A 20,342-nucleotide genomic window follows, 5' to 3' on the forward strand; every position below is an offset into this window, starting at 1 on the left:
GAGCTGTGTTTTTTAGGAATGGATGTCATGGGGGGGATTTGCAAACAAAGCTACTAATAACAGCTATGTTGACTTTTGTTTATCTTAAGCCGGTGTGATGCTGATTCCCGAGGGCCGAACTGAGGATGGGTTTGAGCAGCACTTTGGTGTGAATTACCTAGGCCACTTTCTGTTGACCTGGCTCCTCCTAGATGCACTGAAGGATTCTGGGAAGTCCGGTCAGGTTTCCTGTGTGGTCAATGTTTCGTCGTCAGCTCATTCCATCGGGGAAATCAGACTGAATGACTTAAACAGCTGGTGGGTACACACTTTTTCCACTTTCCTGAAATTTATACACATTTTGTTTGATGATAGACTTTCACAACTTTGTACAGAATCTCGAAGTGAAAGAAAATTTTTAATGTTTTATGAATTAAAATTTTTAAAGTGAGACACTTATTCAGCCTTTTTCTGCAATTGCAGTTTGGTGTGTCTAGTTTAACACACAAGAGATGTTAAATTGGTGCCCATTCTTCTTTGCGGAGTTGCTCAAACTCAGTAAGATTGGGAGAGTTGCATTCTGGGTGATGGGCTGTGTTTGTTTTCCCTCCAAGGCCTTCAGAGAGCTTCTGTATTATACTGAGATTGAATTACATGCATGTCATAGTAACTGTTTCAACAAATATGTAAAAAACATTATTCTTTCTAAATGTTACATACTGCAGTTTTAAGTGCCATTAAGTAGCAACATTTGTAAAGGGCAAATGTTAATTGAATGGTGCAACATTTACAAGCTCTGGCTACCAATTGCCATCCATCTGCCTCGAAAGACCATGAAAATCATATATTTTTTGCTGAAGGAATGATTGTGGTATTTTTTTCCCCATTCAGAAAACAGTTTCATACCAGATGTTGTTATACTCTATGTCTTGGCGTTTGCATTATCATTAGTTGTTTCCGTTTGTTTTGGCATTGATGAGATGAAAATGGTTTCACATGTCTCATTATCGTCTCAGCTCTTATCACTGCTGTCAGGAAGTATTAGCAGCTTAGATTCTTCATTATTTTTGCTCATTTGCATGTCCATGGGTTGTAGCTGATGTTCTTTAACTTCCATTCAGGGCTCTGAAGTCTTCCAGGCAAAGCACTATCTTTATGTTAGAGATAGCCATCTTTAACATAAAGAAAGATCTAACAGGACTTTTCTCATAGTCTTGTAATGAATGTGAGATACAGATCTGTTTAGAAACATGCTGTCGTTCTGTTTTGCGTCATCATTAATGTGGTGTTTGCATATGAAGATACCATTATGTGGAATAATGGAAGCTTCATTATTACACATAATTCATTATTACAGCTTCATATCCACGTGGATATGTGGAACTTTTCATCCTTCTGATAAATAAATGGTAGAATGACAGTTGTTTTCTTTTTTCATCAGTTGTTTTTATCTGATCTGCATCAAATCTGACAGATTTATTGTTGGGGATCAAACGGCGCACCATGTCAATTTTGAAGCCTTTGAAAGAACAAAAGGGGTTGTTTCAGGGTTCCTGCTTTGTGAACTGTCAATGATATCATAGACTGACTAATCAGGGAATACTATTGATTATTCAGATTACCAATTTCAATTAACACAACTGAACTTGTTATTTAGGCTCATTGTTAAAATAAAGTACTGTTCTGTTTTTTGTTTCTTCAGCCAACATTTTTCACCTCATGCTGCTTACTGCGGAAGTAAACTGGCCCAGGTGCTGTTCAGTTCTTATCTTCACCAGGAGATGCAGAGAGAAGGTTTTCCAGTGGTTTCATGTGCCGTGGATCCAGGCGTGGTGGATACGGGTCTCTATAAACATCTCTGCACACCTCTACATTTGGCACAAAGTCTAATTGCTCGGATACTGTTCAGGGTAAATGTGCCAAGTTTTCTAAAACTATATATTTATGTTTTTTAAGAAGAAAAACAAACCCCTAACACAGACATTGTTTAATTTCGTGCATTGTGTTTTATTGGAACAAAAAAAAAAACACTCCAGATGTCAGAAATCATGTTCTGACATAAGTTTGTTATAAAAGTATTACTGATTAAACATTAACTTTAATAACATAAAGCTACGTCATTTTTAAAGTTTAATCAGTGATACTTTAATAACCAATTTATGTCAGATCATGATTTCTTGATTAATGTCCAGTTGTCATAAAGACATTTTGAATAATGTCAACTTTGGCTTAAAAAGGTCATAATTTACTGAATGACAACAGTCATAAATATTCATGAAGACTGAATGTTCATGACAGGTTTTATGTCATGTTTATGACGGTGTCATGACAGTCTTATTCAGAACCCTTCAAATAAAGTGTTACCAAAAATTCTTTCAGGAGCACCTGGTTGTGGCTGATTAATAGCAGAATAAGTTATTGCCTTTTCTTCAGTCTGGCCCCAACTTTGCTCACTGGACGATTCGGAAGCTGAGATTTACACGTGCAGCCAATGCATTCAGTATGTTTTGCAAAACTCACGCTGAGAAGGTTTTGAGTGAGCCATCTTCTTTTTCCGATTACCAGCTGCTTGTGCAGTGCCATGGTAACAAGAGACCTTTTTTGTAGGTCATCAATTAGCACTAAACCATTAGATCAATAGATTGAGAGCAGAATTGCTTTAATGCCCCATCTTCCTATGCATTGTTGGAACTTCCTTGATATGTGTAATACTTATTCCTTGTTCCATTCCACTTTATTATGTGTAACCTAAATAATGTTTGTACTTAATGTTTATAAGCCTTAGTGGTTAAAGCCCTTGATGTGAACAAATACAGTTCTACAAAAGAACAAATGAAATTTAATTAATGCAGTGACAGCAGTCGTTCTGCTTTCATGCACAGTAAATACTTTTCATGCTATTTCTACATCCATTTTTTTTTTTTTGTCTATGCTTTTGGTTTAGATATGTATGCAAGAACACCTTGGAATCTCAAACTATTTTGCATGTATTTGTACTTTCAATAGACTCCTGTAGAGGGCGCTGCCACTGTACTGTCAGCTACTTTGTCACCAGCCCTGGATGAGGATTCTGGCGGAGGCTACTGGGCCAACGGGCGAAGGGAGATGACAACTCCGCCCACATTTGACCCTCAGCTTCCATTGAGTTTATGGGAAATCAGCCTCCAGTTGCTGGGATTACAGTAACATGGGACTCTAAGGATGACTAAGAGGACTAAATCTATTTGAAAGCATCACATAAAGACCTTAAACTTGGGCTTACATTATTTCTGACCGTTTTTAAAATGATTTTCCAAATCTCACATGAAGGTGTTGGTTGCACAGAGAGAACTGTGATTGGTTGCGTAGGATTTGGCTAGCTGTTGTACCATACCTGCTTATGAAGGGCTAACGTGAACAGAATATGTCTTCATATTATGTTGTTTTATTTATATTTCTTTCCAATCAAACAATATATGCAGACATACATAAATTTGTGTCACCCAGCAGAACCACTGACCAGATTTCTGTAATCAGTGAATTTGTTTTTGGATATTAATAATTGGCCGTCTAAAAATTGCTAAATCTAATCAGTTACAAGACTTTTTTTTCAACAATCCAAATGTTAGGGTTAAGTGATGGTGAAAAGTTACACAGTAAATTAAAGTTTGAAGTCGATGATGTACAGAAAAGTAACGACTACTGTTATTGTCAATACATAAATCAATTTTTTTCATTCAAAGCACTTCATTTTTTTTCTCTCATTCTAGAGCTCTTACTGTCTAATAAGGCAGGTTGTCAAGCTTTTACTGACTTTAAAGACATTGTTTAGCACCTAAAAGTGATCTAGAAGGATATTTGAAGAATCTCACTCAACAGATGTGAACTTGGAACAATTCTCCCTCAGTCTGTGAATGATTCAACATTTGAATATTAATTGATTGCAAAGCAAGGCTTTCCAGATGTTCCTTTTTCTCCATCAGTTCAGACACAAAAAGGAGAAATCGGTCATCAGTTTTCCTTTTTCATTTGTACCTGTTTGGTGTCGGGGACATGTGTGCAGTATGCACAGAAGTCTAGGATGAACTCTTAAGGACTCAATAAATATTGATTGGGAACAAAACAATAACCGGTCTTGGAGGAAGGGGAAAAAGAGAAAGCACTTTTCTTCTTTTTGTTTTTTTTCTAGCGCACAAACTGTGATTGGTTCCCCACAGCTGCAGCTAATGCCGCTTCCTTATTTGGCGCCACTCCCAGTGCATTGTGGGATGGAAAAATCTCCATGATGAAAATAAAACTGTCTGGTGAGCTGACACAGACGCTCACTTGGAAAACACTGGAAGCAGCACATCCAGCCGAAGGCTTATCCAGCAAACAAACACAGCTGTCTCTCATGCAGGACGCGCCATAATGCCCTCTCCACTGTGATTAATGCATTTTAGCATTGAAGATCAAACGTTTATCTCAAATTGACATTCTTAGGCTAAATTCTTTGCCATTTAGAAGTCAGCCTCTTATCTTAATTTGCTGTATATAAAGCAATACTATCACTGTGGTAGCTAAGTTAGCTACTGGCAGAGATATTCATTATAGAAGCAGAGAAGTTCCCAAATATATGAGTAATTTGAAATTTCTCTATCTACATGTACAAAGATGTGTAATGAAGAGATTTTTAGTGTTATGTTTTTTGGAATAGCTACATTTAAAGATTTTGCCTTTTCTTAGGTAGGTGTCTCGATCCTTTTAGGGATGCAGCTCACAATGTCTCCTCCAGAAAACTGAGGTCAAATCGAATCTGTTCCTCCTCCCTAAATGAGAGCATAGATAACCTGCTCTGTCCTTTTCCTGTTAATGTATTTGGACAGCTAAAGGTGGGTGAAGGACTTCATTTTACTGGCCTGTTGTTTTTGTAAAAGTCGATCAGATTTTTTACGTAAACCTGTATGATCCTACAACTTTGTCTGTCAGCAATTGTCTACTTTGATTTGGATATACAAATGCACCAGAAGTCCAGTAAATGAGTCATCTCCGCCTTGACCAGTCTCAACAGTTTTGTGACATCGCTTCAAGACAGTAATTCAATTCTGAAGCAAACAAATCATTAGATGTTTTTTTTATTTTATTTTTGTAGGTTCATAATTGTGTGAGGACTGACTACTCAATGCCAGCAATATTTCTCAGTGTTTGGATGAATTTGTTTTCTGCCTTCTCAGTGTTGTCACACAATACTCGGAAACTGTTCGCCTCAATGCTTCCTTGTTTGATTGTGACTCCCTTAGGCTACTGGAGTAAATAACACATATATTCCCACTGAAACAAATGTGCTTGCTTCCTGTGACATAAATGAAAAAAACACCAGCTTACAACTCAGCTCTGCTCTTCTACAGAGTGCAAGGCTACAAATGTGTGCTACATCCTGTCAAAGAGCTATCTAGTTTCTCTCAGTTCAGCTGCTGAACCAGTGGATTTAAATGAGAGAGGAGTGAGGCAGAGGGGACCAAGAGAGCTTCAGACTCTTTCATCTGAGCACAAGGTTATCCAAAGAGTGAGCGTTTGACAGAGGTATGAACAAGCAAGTGAACTTTCTGAACTCAAACTGCAAATTTAGAAAAAGAGCTAAAACGGCTCCAGTAAGTATTTGTCAGTGGTTTCGTCTACGTGATTAACATGTATTTGATTATTTAAACCACTGGAGGAGAACTGTGGAGGTGTGTGTAGATTGAAAATGCTTTAATAGCCATTCCTTTGACTGACCTGGGATTACATTTATATTAAATGTTCTAGTCCCATGTTTTGCAAAATCCTTAAATGTGTATATCTATGTGAAGAGCTGAGGATAAAAGGGGAGCCAGATGAACTGAGTCCTTACTTTGGGACAATTAAAGTATCTCCCTGTTCACTTAAAGCATGGAAACCGTGTACTTGTTCTGAGTCCAAGCTTGCATTTTTGAGACTCAAAAAAAAAATGTTCCCACCACAGAATCATGGTAAAAACTCAGTTCATCTCGGCACTTGGAGGTTTTAATATATGTGTTTTACTTTTCTCATAATTTTTGCTGTTGTTGAGATGCACATATTGCTTTTTCTGTGCCTAAGAAAAAAAAAAGAACTCCCTCTTATGTGACTGTGAATTTTCTCATGTAGAACTGAACTAGTAGTAACTGTGATACCGTCTTGTCCCGTGCATTGCTGTAAGTTTTTTCTCTCGAGAGCGTTCGGATGGAGACTGTTCGGTTACGTGTGCCTGTATGCGCGAGTAAGTGTTTGTTTAGTTAAGGGAATTGATGTCCATGTTTCCTGTCTACGGTTGTAACATTCCAGCAGCAGCAACCCCTATTTTTTCTATTATCCAAAGTCTCTCAATAAACATATCATTGTGCCACTCACTCTCCTTCTCTTTGCACCGTCTCATCGACAATCTGTCATCCTGAATGTACTCAGTGTGAGACTGCCAGCCTCAAGCAAAGTCTGAACTTTTGAGACATTCTCAGATCCATATGTGAAACACACATTGGTATGTCCCCATGTTCCCATCATTTCAGAGGACATAGCATTTTCTTGGATACATTTCCTATTTTGTCTATGATGTTAGTCTTATTTTAATCCTAGTATAAAATATAGAACAAAAGTTATTGCTATCTGCAGATTATTTATTATTTCATGAAAATGTGTGTGTGGGGGGACAAATACATAAATACATAACAAATACATAATTGTAGCCTGCATGAAGAAAGGTTTGGCTTAAACTGATGCTCATGAAAGATATTTCAGCAAATTATCCGTCAATTTATAATATGGCCAAATTACTCTTCGGCTAAGAGAAATCTTTCGATAAGGATGTGAATAAGAGGCACTACCTAAATTTGGTTAGCAGAATATTGCCGAGAGCATCACACTGACCCCACCATGTTGTTTTCTTACCATAAAACAGCATGTTGCCATTTCCTCTAGATGAATGACTCACACATAACTAGCTGTTCATATAAGGATAAGATGAAAGATGCATTTTCAGACCAAGCCACTGTTTTCTGGTTTAGATCTGATGGTGGGGACCAGAAGTTAGCATAGCTCCTCTGGGTCATAAACATCTTTCCGCAAGCAAGAATTTAAAATATTTAAAAGCTCAGAAACAATTGATTAATACAACACTGAGACTATTTCAATATAAGTGGTTATTTTGAATGTACAGTACATCTGGACAATTTAACAAATTTTGACACTGTAGATAGGTTTTTTATTATTATTCAGAAGGCAACAGCACCTTGCTTCACTGAGACTGCTTCAAATTTTCAGAGATGTTGAAAGATGGTAGTTTGTACCATTTTGGATATTGTGGGAGTGATGCAAAGTCTGCTGGGCGTCTACCCAAAGAACCTCATATCTTCAGTTTTGATTAATTTTGCACTTTCACAGGCAAGAATCAGTGATTTCATTGGGAGAAAAACAGACACCATCAACAATGTGGGTGAAGGGAATGTTGATAGAGGACAGTGGAAATGTATGGAGAACATTATTTGACTGCAGTTGCGCATAATTGAATTCATTCCCTGAATATGTTTGCTTATTCAGTGAAATGTATTTATTAAAAATGCTGAGAAAGTTAATAAAAGTATTAAATATAATTCTTTAGCTGCTCAGCCATGGAACCTATTTCACAAAGGATGTTTTAGTTGTTGTTTTGTAAAGAAAGAAAAAAAAAATCAAAATAAACACCTTACCCCAGTAATGTTGGGGCAGCATCTGCTTCTTGCAATCACTCTTTGACATAATTGGCATAAGAAGATAGCAACTTTTCACCAAAGGAATATAAGAATATAAAGCTTCTCTACATTTAACTGACTGCAGTGTCAACTCATTTAAAAAGAACATGTGAAGGAAATTAGATTAAAAACGACAATGCAAGCATCCTCATTAATGACTGCACAATTGATGCTTAAGTGTTTTGGACAGATTGTGGATTAACATTAATTATAATCTGTTGTGGCATAATTATGCTTAATAATTCTTAGTTAGCCATTAAATTGAGTTTCTTTCTGCATGAAATCCTTATGGATATATAATTAACCCACAGTATTCTGTGCCATGAACAGGGTGCCATGAACAGGGAAGTAAGCCTTTCTTTATGTAATCACTGCCAAAAGCCTTGTGATGTATCATTGCTTATTGCTTATATGAGAGTTCAGTTTAATTAAGTTACATTTTTTATGTACAGAACAACAACAGTGATGTCGGGGTTTGAGGTTTTCTTATGGAGACAGGAAAAGACAACTGAGTATTCCTGGTTTTCTGGGTTAGAAACAGAAACCAGAACCAAGAATAAATCATTTCATATCCAGTTACCCACAGACAGGTGATGGCAAAGACAGTAAACAACTAACGTAATTGATGTGGTAAGCACACATATGAAGCACACTCCACACTTTATTCAGTCAAGTAAAGACATGTAAAAATGTCTTAAATTGAGTCTTTTATCAGGAAAGCATAATGTAATAATGAAAATTTATGGGAAATTGAACCATAAATTTGGAAAGCTTTACTCATGGGAACAATCAAAGCAAACAAAGGAGATTTCTAAAAACCTGGGTTAGCAAATATTGCTATTTATCATATCACTGCCTTCGTATTTATTGGTACATGTCCTATTATGTTGTAAAAGTGCACTTAATTCTTGTTTTTTGTATGAGTTCAGTAGTTCATCAGTTTATTGCTTGAATATATTTCCTGGGAGTTTAAAAAAAGAAAGTACTGTGAATCATAAGGTGCTGTTCCCCCATTATTATTCGTTTAAGATCCACTTGAAGTATTTGTTGCAGAAATGCTTGGTTTCATTTCATCCAGCCCAAAATATATGGTTTTAGGTGAAGTTCCTGCAAACTCTGAATATTTATTTCAAGATAAAACCCAGCAAACGTGTAACCTCGACCCTTTGTCACAGATCCAGTTGTTTTAAACTTGAAGAGCAATTCAAGGAATAGTTTGTTTACTCCAAGGATGCATAAGGTCATAAATTTATCATTGCAAGTTTCTGCAGAAAATCTGATCAGTTGAAATTATGAAGATGCTTTAGTTACATTAATTTCAAAATAATTTCTATGGACACTACTATTAAGTATAGCAACATTTACTTTTCAATGTCAGATTATACCACTACAATGACAAAATTAATTCATTTTACAGCCTTTTACACATCCTAACTAGCTGAAGTAATTATGAACCAATGGTGTGGAGAGCGCAAAGAAAGAGAAAAGGAGGAGAGTTGTGTTATGAAGTATTAAATTGTTACCAGCTTAATAATGGATGAAGTTGCACCAGGTTATCTTGAGCTAAATGTATAATGATAATAATAATAAAAAGCTTTAAGTGAGGATATTTCCAAACCAAATTTTAGGAAAACAAGACTGTGTTGAAATGGATTTAAATGAGGATCAGCTCAGCGATTAAAAGTTATCCCTTTACTCACTCCCTCAAAACACAAAACTGTTTTCACATTGATTTAGCAAGTATAGGAATGAAAGACTTAGTCATCCCACACTTTCCAATGTGCAGATAAAGATACAAGATACCAACACTTAAATGTTCACCTCCATCTCCCTAACATGTTCTCCTCATAATTTATCCAAGGTCTTTTGTGCACATATCTGAAGTCAGTGTGCTGAACAGATGTGTTTCACAGATGCACTGAACAGATTTATCAGTGGGAAAAAAGAAAATGACCTTTACTTGACAATGTGGAACAAATACAACGACTGGTAATACTTGTACAATACTGGAATAACATACAGACACATATTAGCATTTTAATCATCAATGTGACATCTTACTTCAAGACAACAGAATGAAAAATGTGAAAGAATCTGTCAAAATGAGCTTTGAACCACAAATGTCTCCGTCTTTATCTGCAGACTCCCCTATTAGTGGGAATAAGGCAGACATTAATCTTCCTGGCAGCATGAAACATGGACCTTGTCTGATGGCAGAACAGATGGATGGACGAAAGGACACAAATGTAGATACACTTTAAAAGACATCACAAGAGGTCAAAGGTTGGGTCGGTAATGGGTCTGCACCAAAGACAGCAATGACGTAAACAAACCTATAATGTGATGTGGTTTGGGTCCATAAGTGAAGCTTCTGTAAAAGCTTTCCGCATCATATACATCATGTTTGGACACAATTTCAAAAATAGGGCTATTTTTACATTTTAAAGTGGTTTAGTGAAGTTTGGTTGATGGGCATCTTTAATCTTTCCTTGGAAATGGAAACTTGGAAGTTTGCAGATCTTAGACACGAGTGTAGTCCAAGTTCAGCAATTCAGCAATTGTTTTATATATATATATATATATATATATATATATATATATATATATATATATATATATATATATATATATATATATATATATATATATTCATTTCTGCCACAACCTAGATGATTTAGTTACAACAGCTGCTTGTTTGGGACTTCGTCATATGAAGCTGCCCAGTATGAGCAGCAAGTAACTATGGAAAACATCCTTATGTCATGAGGGCATTTTGTTTTTTTTATTTTGTGTTAAACATAACAATTGATGAACTTTACAAACACTAGTAGGATGTCAATAGCTGGCTACATGGCAACTCAATTGGCTATGTCAATAATCATTCAGGAAGACAAAAAAAAAACAACAAAAAGAAAAGTAATACAAATTTTATGTATAAGTTAAATAGATGTCAAATACACAAACTATTGGTTTACTGTGCTGTTTTATTACATCAAAGTATCACCTGGTGCCAGTCAGTGTCTTCAGAAATCTGCAGAAATAGACAGGGAGGGTATATTTCTCATATACCCTTTAGAGGGTATGTGTTTTTATGCGCCAGTGTATGTTGCTGCACACACTTCTACACACTTGCATAAACCCAGGCACTCAGATGTTCTGTGGGAGAGGATGGGATTTTCTCTCTAAAAATGGCCAAAGAGGGGAGAGGCGGGGTGAAGATGAAGGCAAAGTAAGTGAGAAGATAATTTAAAATTCTGAGAGAGGATGCCCACATTTTTTCCTCTCAGCTGCCACACAAAGAAAAAGCAGAGGGGGATATATCCTCAGAAACTTGCGAATTGGAAACGAAATGATAAATGTGATCAAAGCAAACAAAGAAAGAGAGAGAAGGGAAAGTGGGAATAAAGCAAGTAAGCTGTCAATTTTTAAGTAAGATTAACATCTCTGTAAGACAATAACAAGACAATATCCTAGATTTTTTCTTTGCAAGTGAATTTTTCTTGTTTTTGTTACATCGGCACACAAAAAGGCCACAACATCTGAAAAGCGGATGGCACAACAATCTCCAGGGCACAATGTTTCACTCCACCCACTCATCTCTACTGAGAGGATGGAGGGAAGAAAAATATTTTGTGTAAAAAATTAAGAGGGAAGGAAGGATAAAATAGAAACATGCATAGCAGTGCGAGAAAAGTAAGAGATGTAAACAAGGAGGATATCAGAAGGAAAAATGGAAAGGAAAGAGGGGGGAGAAGGATGACACAGCGGAGAAAAGCAAAAGAGGAGAATGTGTTTGCGTCATATCTGCAGTAGAGGAGAAATGCCTGACAGCCATCAGACGCCTGCTGAATGACAATCTCACATCCTCTCTCAGGTGGTTGGTGGATCCTCTTTTCTGTTGTTTCTTTTTTGTTTGTCATGAAAAATTATGAGTGGAAGGGAAAAAAAATTACTGCCCTATATGTCCTTGAAACGCACCGCATTACATAAACCGCTCTGGGTGTGTGCACATATGGCAATCTATCTTTTCTGAAACAAGCTTGTATGATATATCCCAACAGAGTTTTATCACAGTCAGTAATAACCTGAAAACAACTTTGAAAATGAAACATTAACAAGTCAAGATCCACTGTATAGACAAAATTAGCTCTGCAAAACAGCTCAGAGTCTGCAGTATTGCTCCAACGCAACTGGAAAAAACTAATGAAAATGTCTAGAGAGCAAAGAAAATTAAAAAAATATTAATTTTACACTAGATGCAATTTGAGAAATGCATGGTAGAAAATGAAACAAAAAATAGACATGCTAAGTAAAAATGTTCAGTAAATGTTAAAGCTTTAATTCCTATCATATTACCTAATTTTATCACTTTTAATGGAATTAATTTATGTACTCATGATTTACAAACATTGCCTCAAAGGAATTATCAAGACAAACAATAGTCAGGTAGGATCCAAACTACGTTCAGATCAGAGTGATTCATTCTAGCGAGACCCGTCATATTATGAGATTTGGTTCAAAATGCGGTAAAGACAAATTTCTTTGGTTATTTAAAGACAGACGTTTAAAAAGAGCAATCTAAGTAAGTTCAGCTGACATGCACGAGCCACAAGTTTTTTCTATATATAATCCATCTGGAAAGTATTGACAGTTTAGTTTTTCAACTTTAAAATTCTTCCACAGTGTCATCCCAAATTGTATTAAGTCAATCTCTTTCCTCAACATTCTGCACAGAATCAGATAATCAATTTTCAATCTCCTGACTTTCATGCCCTTCAAAGTGTGCATCAGAATCTTTCCTCCTTTCCACTGCTCACTTGTCAATGTGACTCTTGAATGCATCCCGATAACAGAAATTAGATTTGTGCCAGTGGAAAATGTTGGTTCAAGCCAAAAACAAAACAAAACAAAAATCAAACAGAAACCTATTTGGGGACTAAAAACACCTCAGAGATTTATCACACCTACACTAAAGTTTTATTACTTGAGCAAGAGTGCAGGCAAGTGAATGTACACAAGAGACTTAAACGATTAAACCCCATTCTGAGATTAATTAACAGTTTGTAAGGACAGCGGATAACTATTTTCCCTGAGGTGGTTTTGTAATGTGATGCTTGGACAAGTGAGAGGACCTCAGAGTTTTCTTTCAAGTGACGAAGAGAAATAAATTAAAGAAGAAACTTTTTGTGTGCTGTGCAGAGGTGTAAGATAATTCCACTTAAAAGTGCAAACAGGTGCAATGCAATGTCAGAGTAGTGTGTATTTTAATGTTATAATCAGAGCTTAGCTGTCAGATAGTAATTAATGTTTCTGGACATTATCGTAACCTCCATCTTTCTGATGGTGATGAAACACTGTAAAATACAATTAAGCGTACATAATGAGACTTCTGGTAATACTTGGATTTTTTGCATGAATTAGTTTGCTTTTATCATATTACTGGCATTGAAGTGATCAAGACATCAACCTTAATACCTATTTATTAACAAAATAAACAGAAATGACCATTTGCCATGTCGATTAAAGGTGACAACAAATGGAAACCAAAAATTTCAAAAAATTATATGGAAGTTAGAATTTAAATTAAAAAATAATTTATTACAGACTTGTTAGGTCCTCTGTGTGTAATTAATCTGTTATGTAAATATTATAATTGTGAATTAAATTACTGACATAAATTAACTTTTATACAAGAAATACATAAATTCTTAAGTTGCATCTGTACAGATTGCTGTCAATCTGCCTATATAATTCTGTGTATCAAGTTCTCAATGAGCAAACAGTTACTGATGAACGTTAAAATTACAATAAACAGAAGATACACCTTTAAATGAGATGATAGGACAGAAATCCACACCTCCATGAAAAGAGCATTTTCTTTAATTTATTAGACCATTGTGCAGATTATTACCAGTCAGTTTTATGTAGGCGGTTCCTACATGAAACTGAATTTGTGTGGGATTTCTTTCTTTTTTTGTTTTCATTCTCGTTTCTTTATGTCTCACATGACCACCTCACCCGCTGACTTTAAGAGAGGAGCACAAGATTACAGCGAGACTGAGAAGATGGCGACGAAGAGAGACAATCACAAAGGGAAGGTGTCGGTGGTACGTAGACGGGAAGAAGAAGAAAAGCGAAGGCTAAAGACGAGATGAGGAGAAGGAGAAAGACTTTCGTTTACTCAGCCCTTTCTGTGGGAGGACAGTGCTTTGGAGTCCTTGGGCTTCAGGTCAATAAAGCCATTAGATTATAGTGGTACAATCAAACACTACCAAGGATGACTAGAGATTTGAAAAGTGCTTGTGTTTGTGTGTGTGTGAGGTGGTGGGAGGAGTGTGCAGGAGACAAATGAGTGACACCACATGAACACGCAGCAGGTTGGAGAGACAATCTGTCATTGTGTAAACATGAGCTCTCCCTCTGACTGGGACACACACACTGATAAAACACCCTCAGGACTGCTACTTCTAATAGTCTCATGTCTTTTTTTTTTTTAACTTCATGTCTTTGCAATGGATTTAAATGACAGTTTCTAGATCGTTGTGTCCTTCATTGAAGTTGAGTTTATTGACGTATAAATATTGAAAACAACCATAGGCAAATGCTAAACAGAAGCACCTTTTTTATTCTAAAAAAGGTGCAAACAAAGTTCTAATGAATAAAAATTAGAATGTAAGTCCTTTAAGCTGAATTTCCAAGAGACAGAGCCGATCTTTAACTGTCATTGTACGAGAAACAAAATAATTAATATAGATTCACTAGAAATTGGTTGTCCCCACTAGAATCTGGGGTCAAAATCTAGATTTCCCTCCAATAAAGAAACCATATTTTTCAGTTACAAAAATAAAGTGGGTGAATGTTTTTCTGCAATGGCTGCAGGCTCGAGCTGACATGAGGTGAACTGCATGAGTATGCAAATGTTTGCACCAGTGAAGTGAACGCTTTTTTGAAGTTCATCCTCCCAACTCTGTGTGCAAAGTGAAGATAATGTCTGCAGGTGCTTATGTATGAGAGCAGAGAAGGTAGTTGTCAAGAACATTTTCACAAAGTGAGTGTGAGTGCGCATGCACATAAGTTTTTCAACTACATCTGCTTCTATTCCTTTTAGTTTTTTCCCTGCCATTTTGATAAAATATATGTAAACAGACTATGTTTACCTTTCTATCGATCAATCAGCACTTAACACAGTGAGGTTATTTGCATCACTCCTCTTTGGATTTTAGCCTCAGCTGTTAGGTGTTAGTTATGTTTTACATATCTGAGGTTTTTCTGATTTCTAGTCACATACAGCCAAAAAAATAGGACACCACATTAAATATTTGGTTCTTTATTATGGTTTATGTTCAACATCTCTACTGTTTTTGTCTCCTAATAAGAAACGTTTGTCCAAAATACATTATTACAGAAGACTTGGTCTTTGTCTGCAGACTCTGAAAAATCTTCACTCTGTTCTTCAAATTTTTGTTAGACAGCAAAGAAAAACTTTACACCCCCTAGACACGAAAAGTCCAATAATGTCAGTGATCTCTCAGTTTGTTTTGGTCTGGGTTTTGCTCATGCAAAATTCATCACACTGCTCATGTGTCCAGAGCTGAAGCTTAAATCTGTGAAAGTCTGGTTTTAGTTTTTAAAACTGATTCAAATTTGAAAGACCATTCACTTTCAAATTTGGTAGACAGATACAAATAGTTTGAGCTCTTTGTTGATTATATTTATAAACTGAAAGACGTAATGAAGCAGAATAGAGGAGCAAAAAGTCTGATCGTAATTTTGAGCATAATAAAGCCCGAGCTGGAGCTTTATGACCACAAACAAACACCCTATTCTCAAACCCCATGTAAGCCGCACTGTTTGCCCTGAGATTTTCTGTTTATTTAACCATAGTTTTTCTTTGGGTTTTGTTTCTTGGTGTGTGTCTGTGTGTACACCTTTGAGTGTGTGTCTGCATAAATCTGTAAAGTCTTCACGCTCTCTCACTTTTGAGGCCTTTTTTCCTTTTCTCTCTGGAGTTTTCCTGTCACTCATGCATCCTCTGCAGGTGGTGTGTATGTGTGCGATATGCATACGGTAACAAGGCGAAGCCAGACCCAGTATTCGCACATTGTCTTTTTATCCAATCAGATTGGCTCGTGTGTTTCAGTGGGTATTCTTTCATTAATTATCTGAGATTTGTGTGTGTACATATTTCACCATCTGGGTGAGTGTGTCTCAGCCCCCCATCGTGCAATAATGAGACGTTCTGGCTAGACAGAGCTTTGGGAAGGTCATGATAAATTGAGGCGACAAGAAGTAAGAAGGATGAGATTTTTGAGAGCCCACTGAGAAATCTGAATGAACCTAGAGTCAATTAGCGCGTCCTAATTCTCCCACAATTACTAATGGAGGAAAAATAAAGGCAAATACGTATGTAAAAAGAAGGTGGACTATGTGGAGAAAACCTGCTCTGACTTCAATGACTGATTTTATCCTGCACTTGTACAATCTGTTCCATCCAGCTGAGAGAATAAGTGGGCAACAGGACAGGCTGATAAGAATATATTTTCTGAACAAATAAATATTTTGAATAATTCAGTGATTTTTAAAACTATCCACACTTCTCAAACATTTTTGCTGTGATCTTACAACCACAAACTTTATAATGTTTTATTTGAAATATGTGTTTGAAATGTTATGTAATAGATCAAGACAAAGAATTGATCTATTATACTTATATAGAATGCATACATAGTTTAAGTTTTAGTTAGTTTGTTTGTTTTGTGTTGTTTTTTTAGTAAATACAAATATTTAAAAGTGTTGAGAAAGTGGAAAATATTTTGTGGAAATTTTGAAGCAACACCTCAAGCCAGCAGCCAAGAAACTAAACCCTGGGCACAAATCTTCCACATGGGCAAATACCTTAAACACAATATTTTTAGAAGGCTTATTTATGAATAGTTCATAAACAAACACACTCAGATTTATATATAAAAAAAAAATCCTGTACCAAATTATGCTCTACTTTTCTCCTTTTTTTTTGGAGTTCGTGGTTTCAAGGGGTTTGAATACTTTTGCAAAGGAACTTTGTTTTATTTTTCCTGTTAGTGTTACTAAAGTGGCCAGATTTGAAACATGCAGGTTTTGGGCAGTGTTGAATGTTTGCAAATCTGTTCACATGGATTAGCCAAACTCGGGGGAATGGATTGCAAATGCACACTCACAGTTTCATAATCTGAGGAAACCGATTTTCCAAACACCTTGCACCTGGCAGATTTTGCACAGTTGAGCAAAGGCAATTGTGGGAAACAGAAAGAGACAGCAAAGCCATCTTTCGGTCTGTTCTGTGGAAACAAACAGAGGAAACCTGTGTTATGTTGTATGGCATTTTATCACAATATGGTAGCGAAAGAAATCTTCGTTAGACATAGATTTTGTATGGATGTCACGCAGGAAACCAGGAGCACAAACATCATGAACTGGTTTGTCGCTCACAGATACTCACTGGAGCCACATTGGGAAATGTATACTGTATTTATAAGTGGAAGCAGGTTTTCCCAACACTCATTTTCAGGCATCTGTTCTTGACTAATATGTATAAATCAGAATTTCACTGGATTATCAAATCTCCAGTGTAAGAGCAGAGGGAGTCATCTCCTCTAAATATTAGACTTGTTATGATGCTTTGCCTTGCTACATGAGTTATTATTCTATCCAAGTACACCAGAGTTTTACTCTGTGCTGTGGAGCATCAAATATTATGGTAATAACAGATATCAGATGGGTTTTCGAGGGGAAAGCTCTTCACATTTTATACACATGGTTTTGTCCACGTGTGTGTGCATTTGCGGTGTGTGTGGGTGTGTGTGTGTGGGTGTGTGTGTGTGTGTGCCCTTGCACTGCAGGTTCATATCTGGACACGATAATGGGAAAGCGAGAGACGGCAGTCTCCCTGAGCATCGGATGGAGTTTTCTCACATTCCCAATCCGACTTAAACCCTCATGAGGGAAACTGAGAGGAAACCTCTCAGCTCTTCTCATCAAGAGCACATTCCTTTGAACAATTTGAACAAAAGTCTAGAAATATTATGTCAAAGTCAGCAACAAAAATTGGACACAAAAGAGATGTGATGATGATGCCTTTTACAAGGTCAGCTCCTCATCTCTCATGTGTTTCATCTCTTCAGCCTCTCTGGCCCATGGCTCACTGTGATCTTCATAAAATGTGTTTCATCAAATGTGTTGGCACTGCTCAGTGATGATGGTGTTTGAGGAAGGTGGCGGTGTGAACATCCTGTCCCTATAGGCCAGATCAGAGCACTAATGAAGAAAAATACCATGTACCTTCAAAACATCTGGTCAAAGCTTTTCTAAAAGCAATCGATGGATTAGCCAATTAGTCACATTGTTAAACCAGCTAAGGTATTGTGTGGAGACCCTTCTTGTCTGTCAAAGTAACTGACCTATTTAGGCATTGAGAAGGGTATCAATTTGCACTAATGGAAGGGGCCTTGTCACATTATCAAGGGTCATGATAAAATACCTCTGATATTTTAAATCCTATTCTCAGAGTTCAGGATATATTCTTTTTGTTCTAAATCTCCAAAATGTCTTCATTAAAAGCATCAATATTTGATATCAAGCAACACAGGCATCACTATTGCATCATTTTAAACAAGTACAATTTTAGCATTCAGTCAAGACAAGTTAAGAGAGATGGATAAGAATGACGCAACCCTGAGATAAGGTGGAAAAATTACTTTACAATTTTATATTCTGCTTATCATTACAAGTAAATATGCATAAATGTGAAAATTCACAGAATGTGAATACTGAAAAGTTTGCCTTAGTGACACAGTGGATCAAGTTATGTTTCTCTCCGTGGAACTCAGGAATATTATGTTTCTGCTTTTGAAAGCAGAAATGCTGCATAATGTTCATGAAGCACTCTTCAGCTTTCATGGGCATCTCAGGGGCTTCTGGCGTCACAAACAAGGTAAATTACAGAGATCATGTCTAAAAGGACATTATCTGTGGAAACATTTTTAGTCAATTTGCAATGTCAGGGGTAAATTTGCAAGTTTATGTGAGTTCAAAGCTAGTTCCTCCCTTTTCATTATTTTTGATGAAGCCTCTGGGAAAATGTGCTGATTGCAGACATAAGAGTACACGCAGAAAATAATAATTTTCTGCTCCATTACGTTACCTTCTAATCTGTCCTAGGAAAGCATCAATGTCATTTCTTTATTAAGAGAATATAACTGAAAGCTGTACAAACAGGCAAGTACAGCACTGTGTAAGGAAAGTAAACCTTCTGTGAATAAAAGTTTTAATGTAGAAATAATTCAATTCTCTTTATTTATATTTTTGTCATTTCACAATAAACTTGCATCCCAATTGATCCAAGTGAAGCTGTGAATTAAGGTCATTCTGTTGCTCAAATTAACTTAAAAAGTTTTCTGTTCAAGGAATACAGTCTCACTGGCATCATTCATGATTCCTGGACGGGCAGTAGACAATCGGTGGTGGCATGTCGTTGACTTTACAGCAATCCCTCACATGGAGCAACAGTGGAAAAGAAACACATAGAAACCTGCATCAGAATCAGAACTTGGGTCGTCAGAACTTTGGGAACAAAAATTCAAATCAAAAATGGGACCCGAGGCAGTCCCACAACTTGTTGGGAGGACAGTCTGTCCTCTTTGTCTTCCTGTTGCATTGGGATCCCCAGGTTGGCCATTTGCCACAACCGAAATATAAGAATTTATGTAAAAGCACTGTCTATGTCAATGAAAAGTAAATAGTTAAAAGCAGAATGAAGAATGTTTAGTCGTTGGCGGCAATATGTCAGTCCATCTCCTTCTCCAGGAATTTATCATTGATAAACAAAAGGCCAGACCAGGTGTTGCTTCTAATTTAAACCACAGAATTCACTAAGTTGACATTTATTAAAAAATTATTATACCAATCGAGGGAAAGAAACATTTGGTTTTATTTATAAAATTGCAGAACTCAAAGAAGTTCTGGAATATAACAGGTGAAGCTGCCCTGAACTTGACATTAAGAGTTTTAAAGCACAATAAACAAACCTGCTGTTATTATTATGGCCTTAAAAAATTGCTGCAACAATATCTTGAAAATCCAAAACGAAAATTCCCAGCATGAATCTTAATACCTTTTATCTCTGTGGTGCAGTAGATGAAGTCCCGTAGTGCTGTGTCAAATTCTACAGTTGAAAAGAGCCTGTCTGTCTTCACTGATTTGAGAAAATTTAAATGTGGCAGAAAAATAAACCTTTCAAGTTCTGTTGCATTCATAATTTCTAGTCTGCCGGCACTGGATTATAGCCACTCGAGCCACCAGAATGCTTTACACACTAATGTTTTAAAATGTGTGAGGCAAACTGGTGCAAGAGATGAAATGGTTTTGTATGCATACTTAATCCACTACTAATGTCATTTTAGCTTTTGCTGTTTGAGAACTCTGTGGATTTGCAGCTTGAATCAGACAGATATGCAAACAACGAATTTACTCAACACAACATAGACGATGCTGTGAAACAGTAGTTCCCCCATTTATAGATTGTTTCTGTTTCTGCATTTTTGTCCCATTTAAATGTTTCAGATCTTTAAGCACATTTTAATATCAGGC

General features: G+C 36.5%; 1 protein-coding gene across 4 annotated transcripts in view; it reads left to right on the top strand.

The window, feature by feature from the left end:
- The window catches only part of LOC129361342 (dehydrogenase/reductase SDR family member on chromosome X-like), a 35,002-nt gene extending 28,662 nt beyond the window's left edge, over positions 1-6,340 (top strand). For all 4 annotated transcript variants that reach the window (XM_055032143.1, XM_055032141.1, XM_055032144.1 and 1 more), the window contains 3 exons: positions 90-297; positions 1,682-1,889; positions 2,986-6,340. In XM_055032143.1, coding sequence (XP_054888118.1) covers positions 90-297; positions 1,682-1,889; positions 2,986-3,165 — 596 coding nt within the window. In that variant the 3' untranslated portion in view covers positions 3,166-6,340. The remainder of the gene's footprint in view (positions 1-89; positions 298-1,681; positions 1,890-2,985) is intronic.
- The last annotated feature ends 14,002 nt before the right edge of the window (positions 6,341-20,342 follow it).

This window comes from Poeciliopsis prolifica, unplaced genomic scaffold (genome assembly GCF_027474105.1).
Source record: "Poeciliopsis prolifica strain line A6 unplaced genomic scaffold, Auburn_PproV2 SCAFFOLD007, whole genome shotgun sequence".
NCBI classification, from domain to species: Eukaryota; Metazoa; Chordata; class Actinopteri; order Cyprinodontiformes; family Poeciliidae; genus Poeciliopsis; species Poeciliopsis prolifica.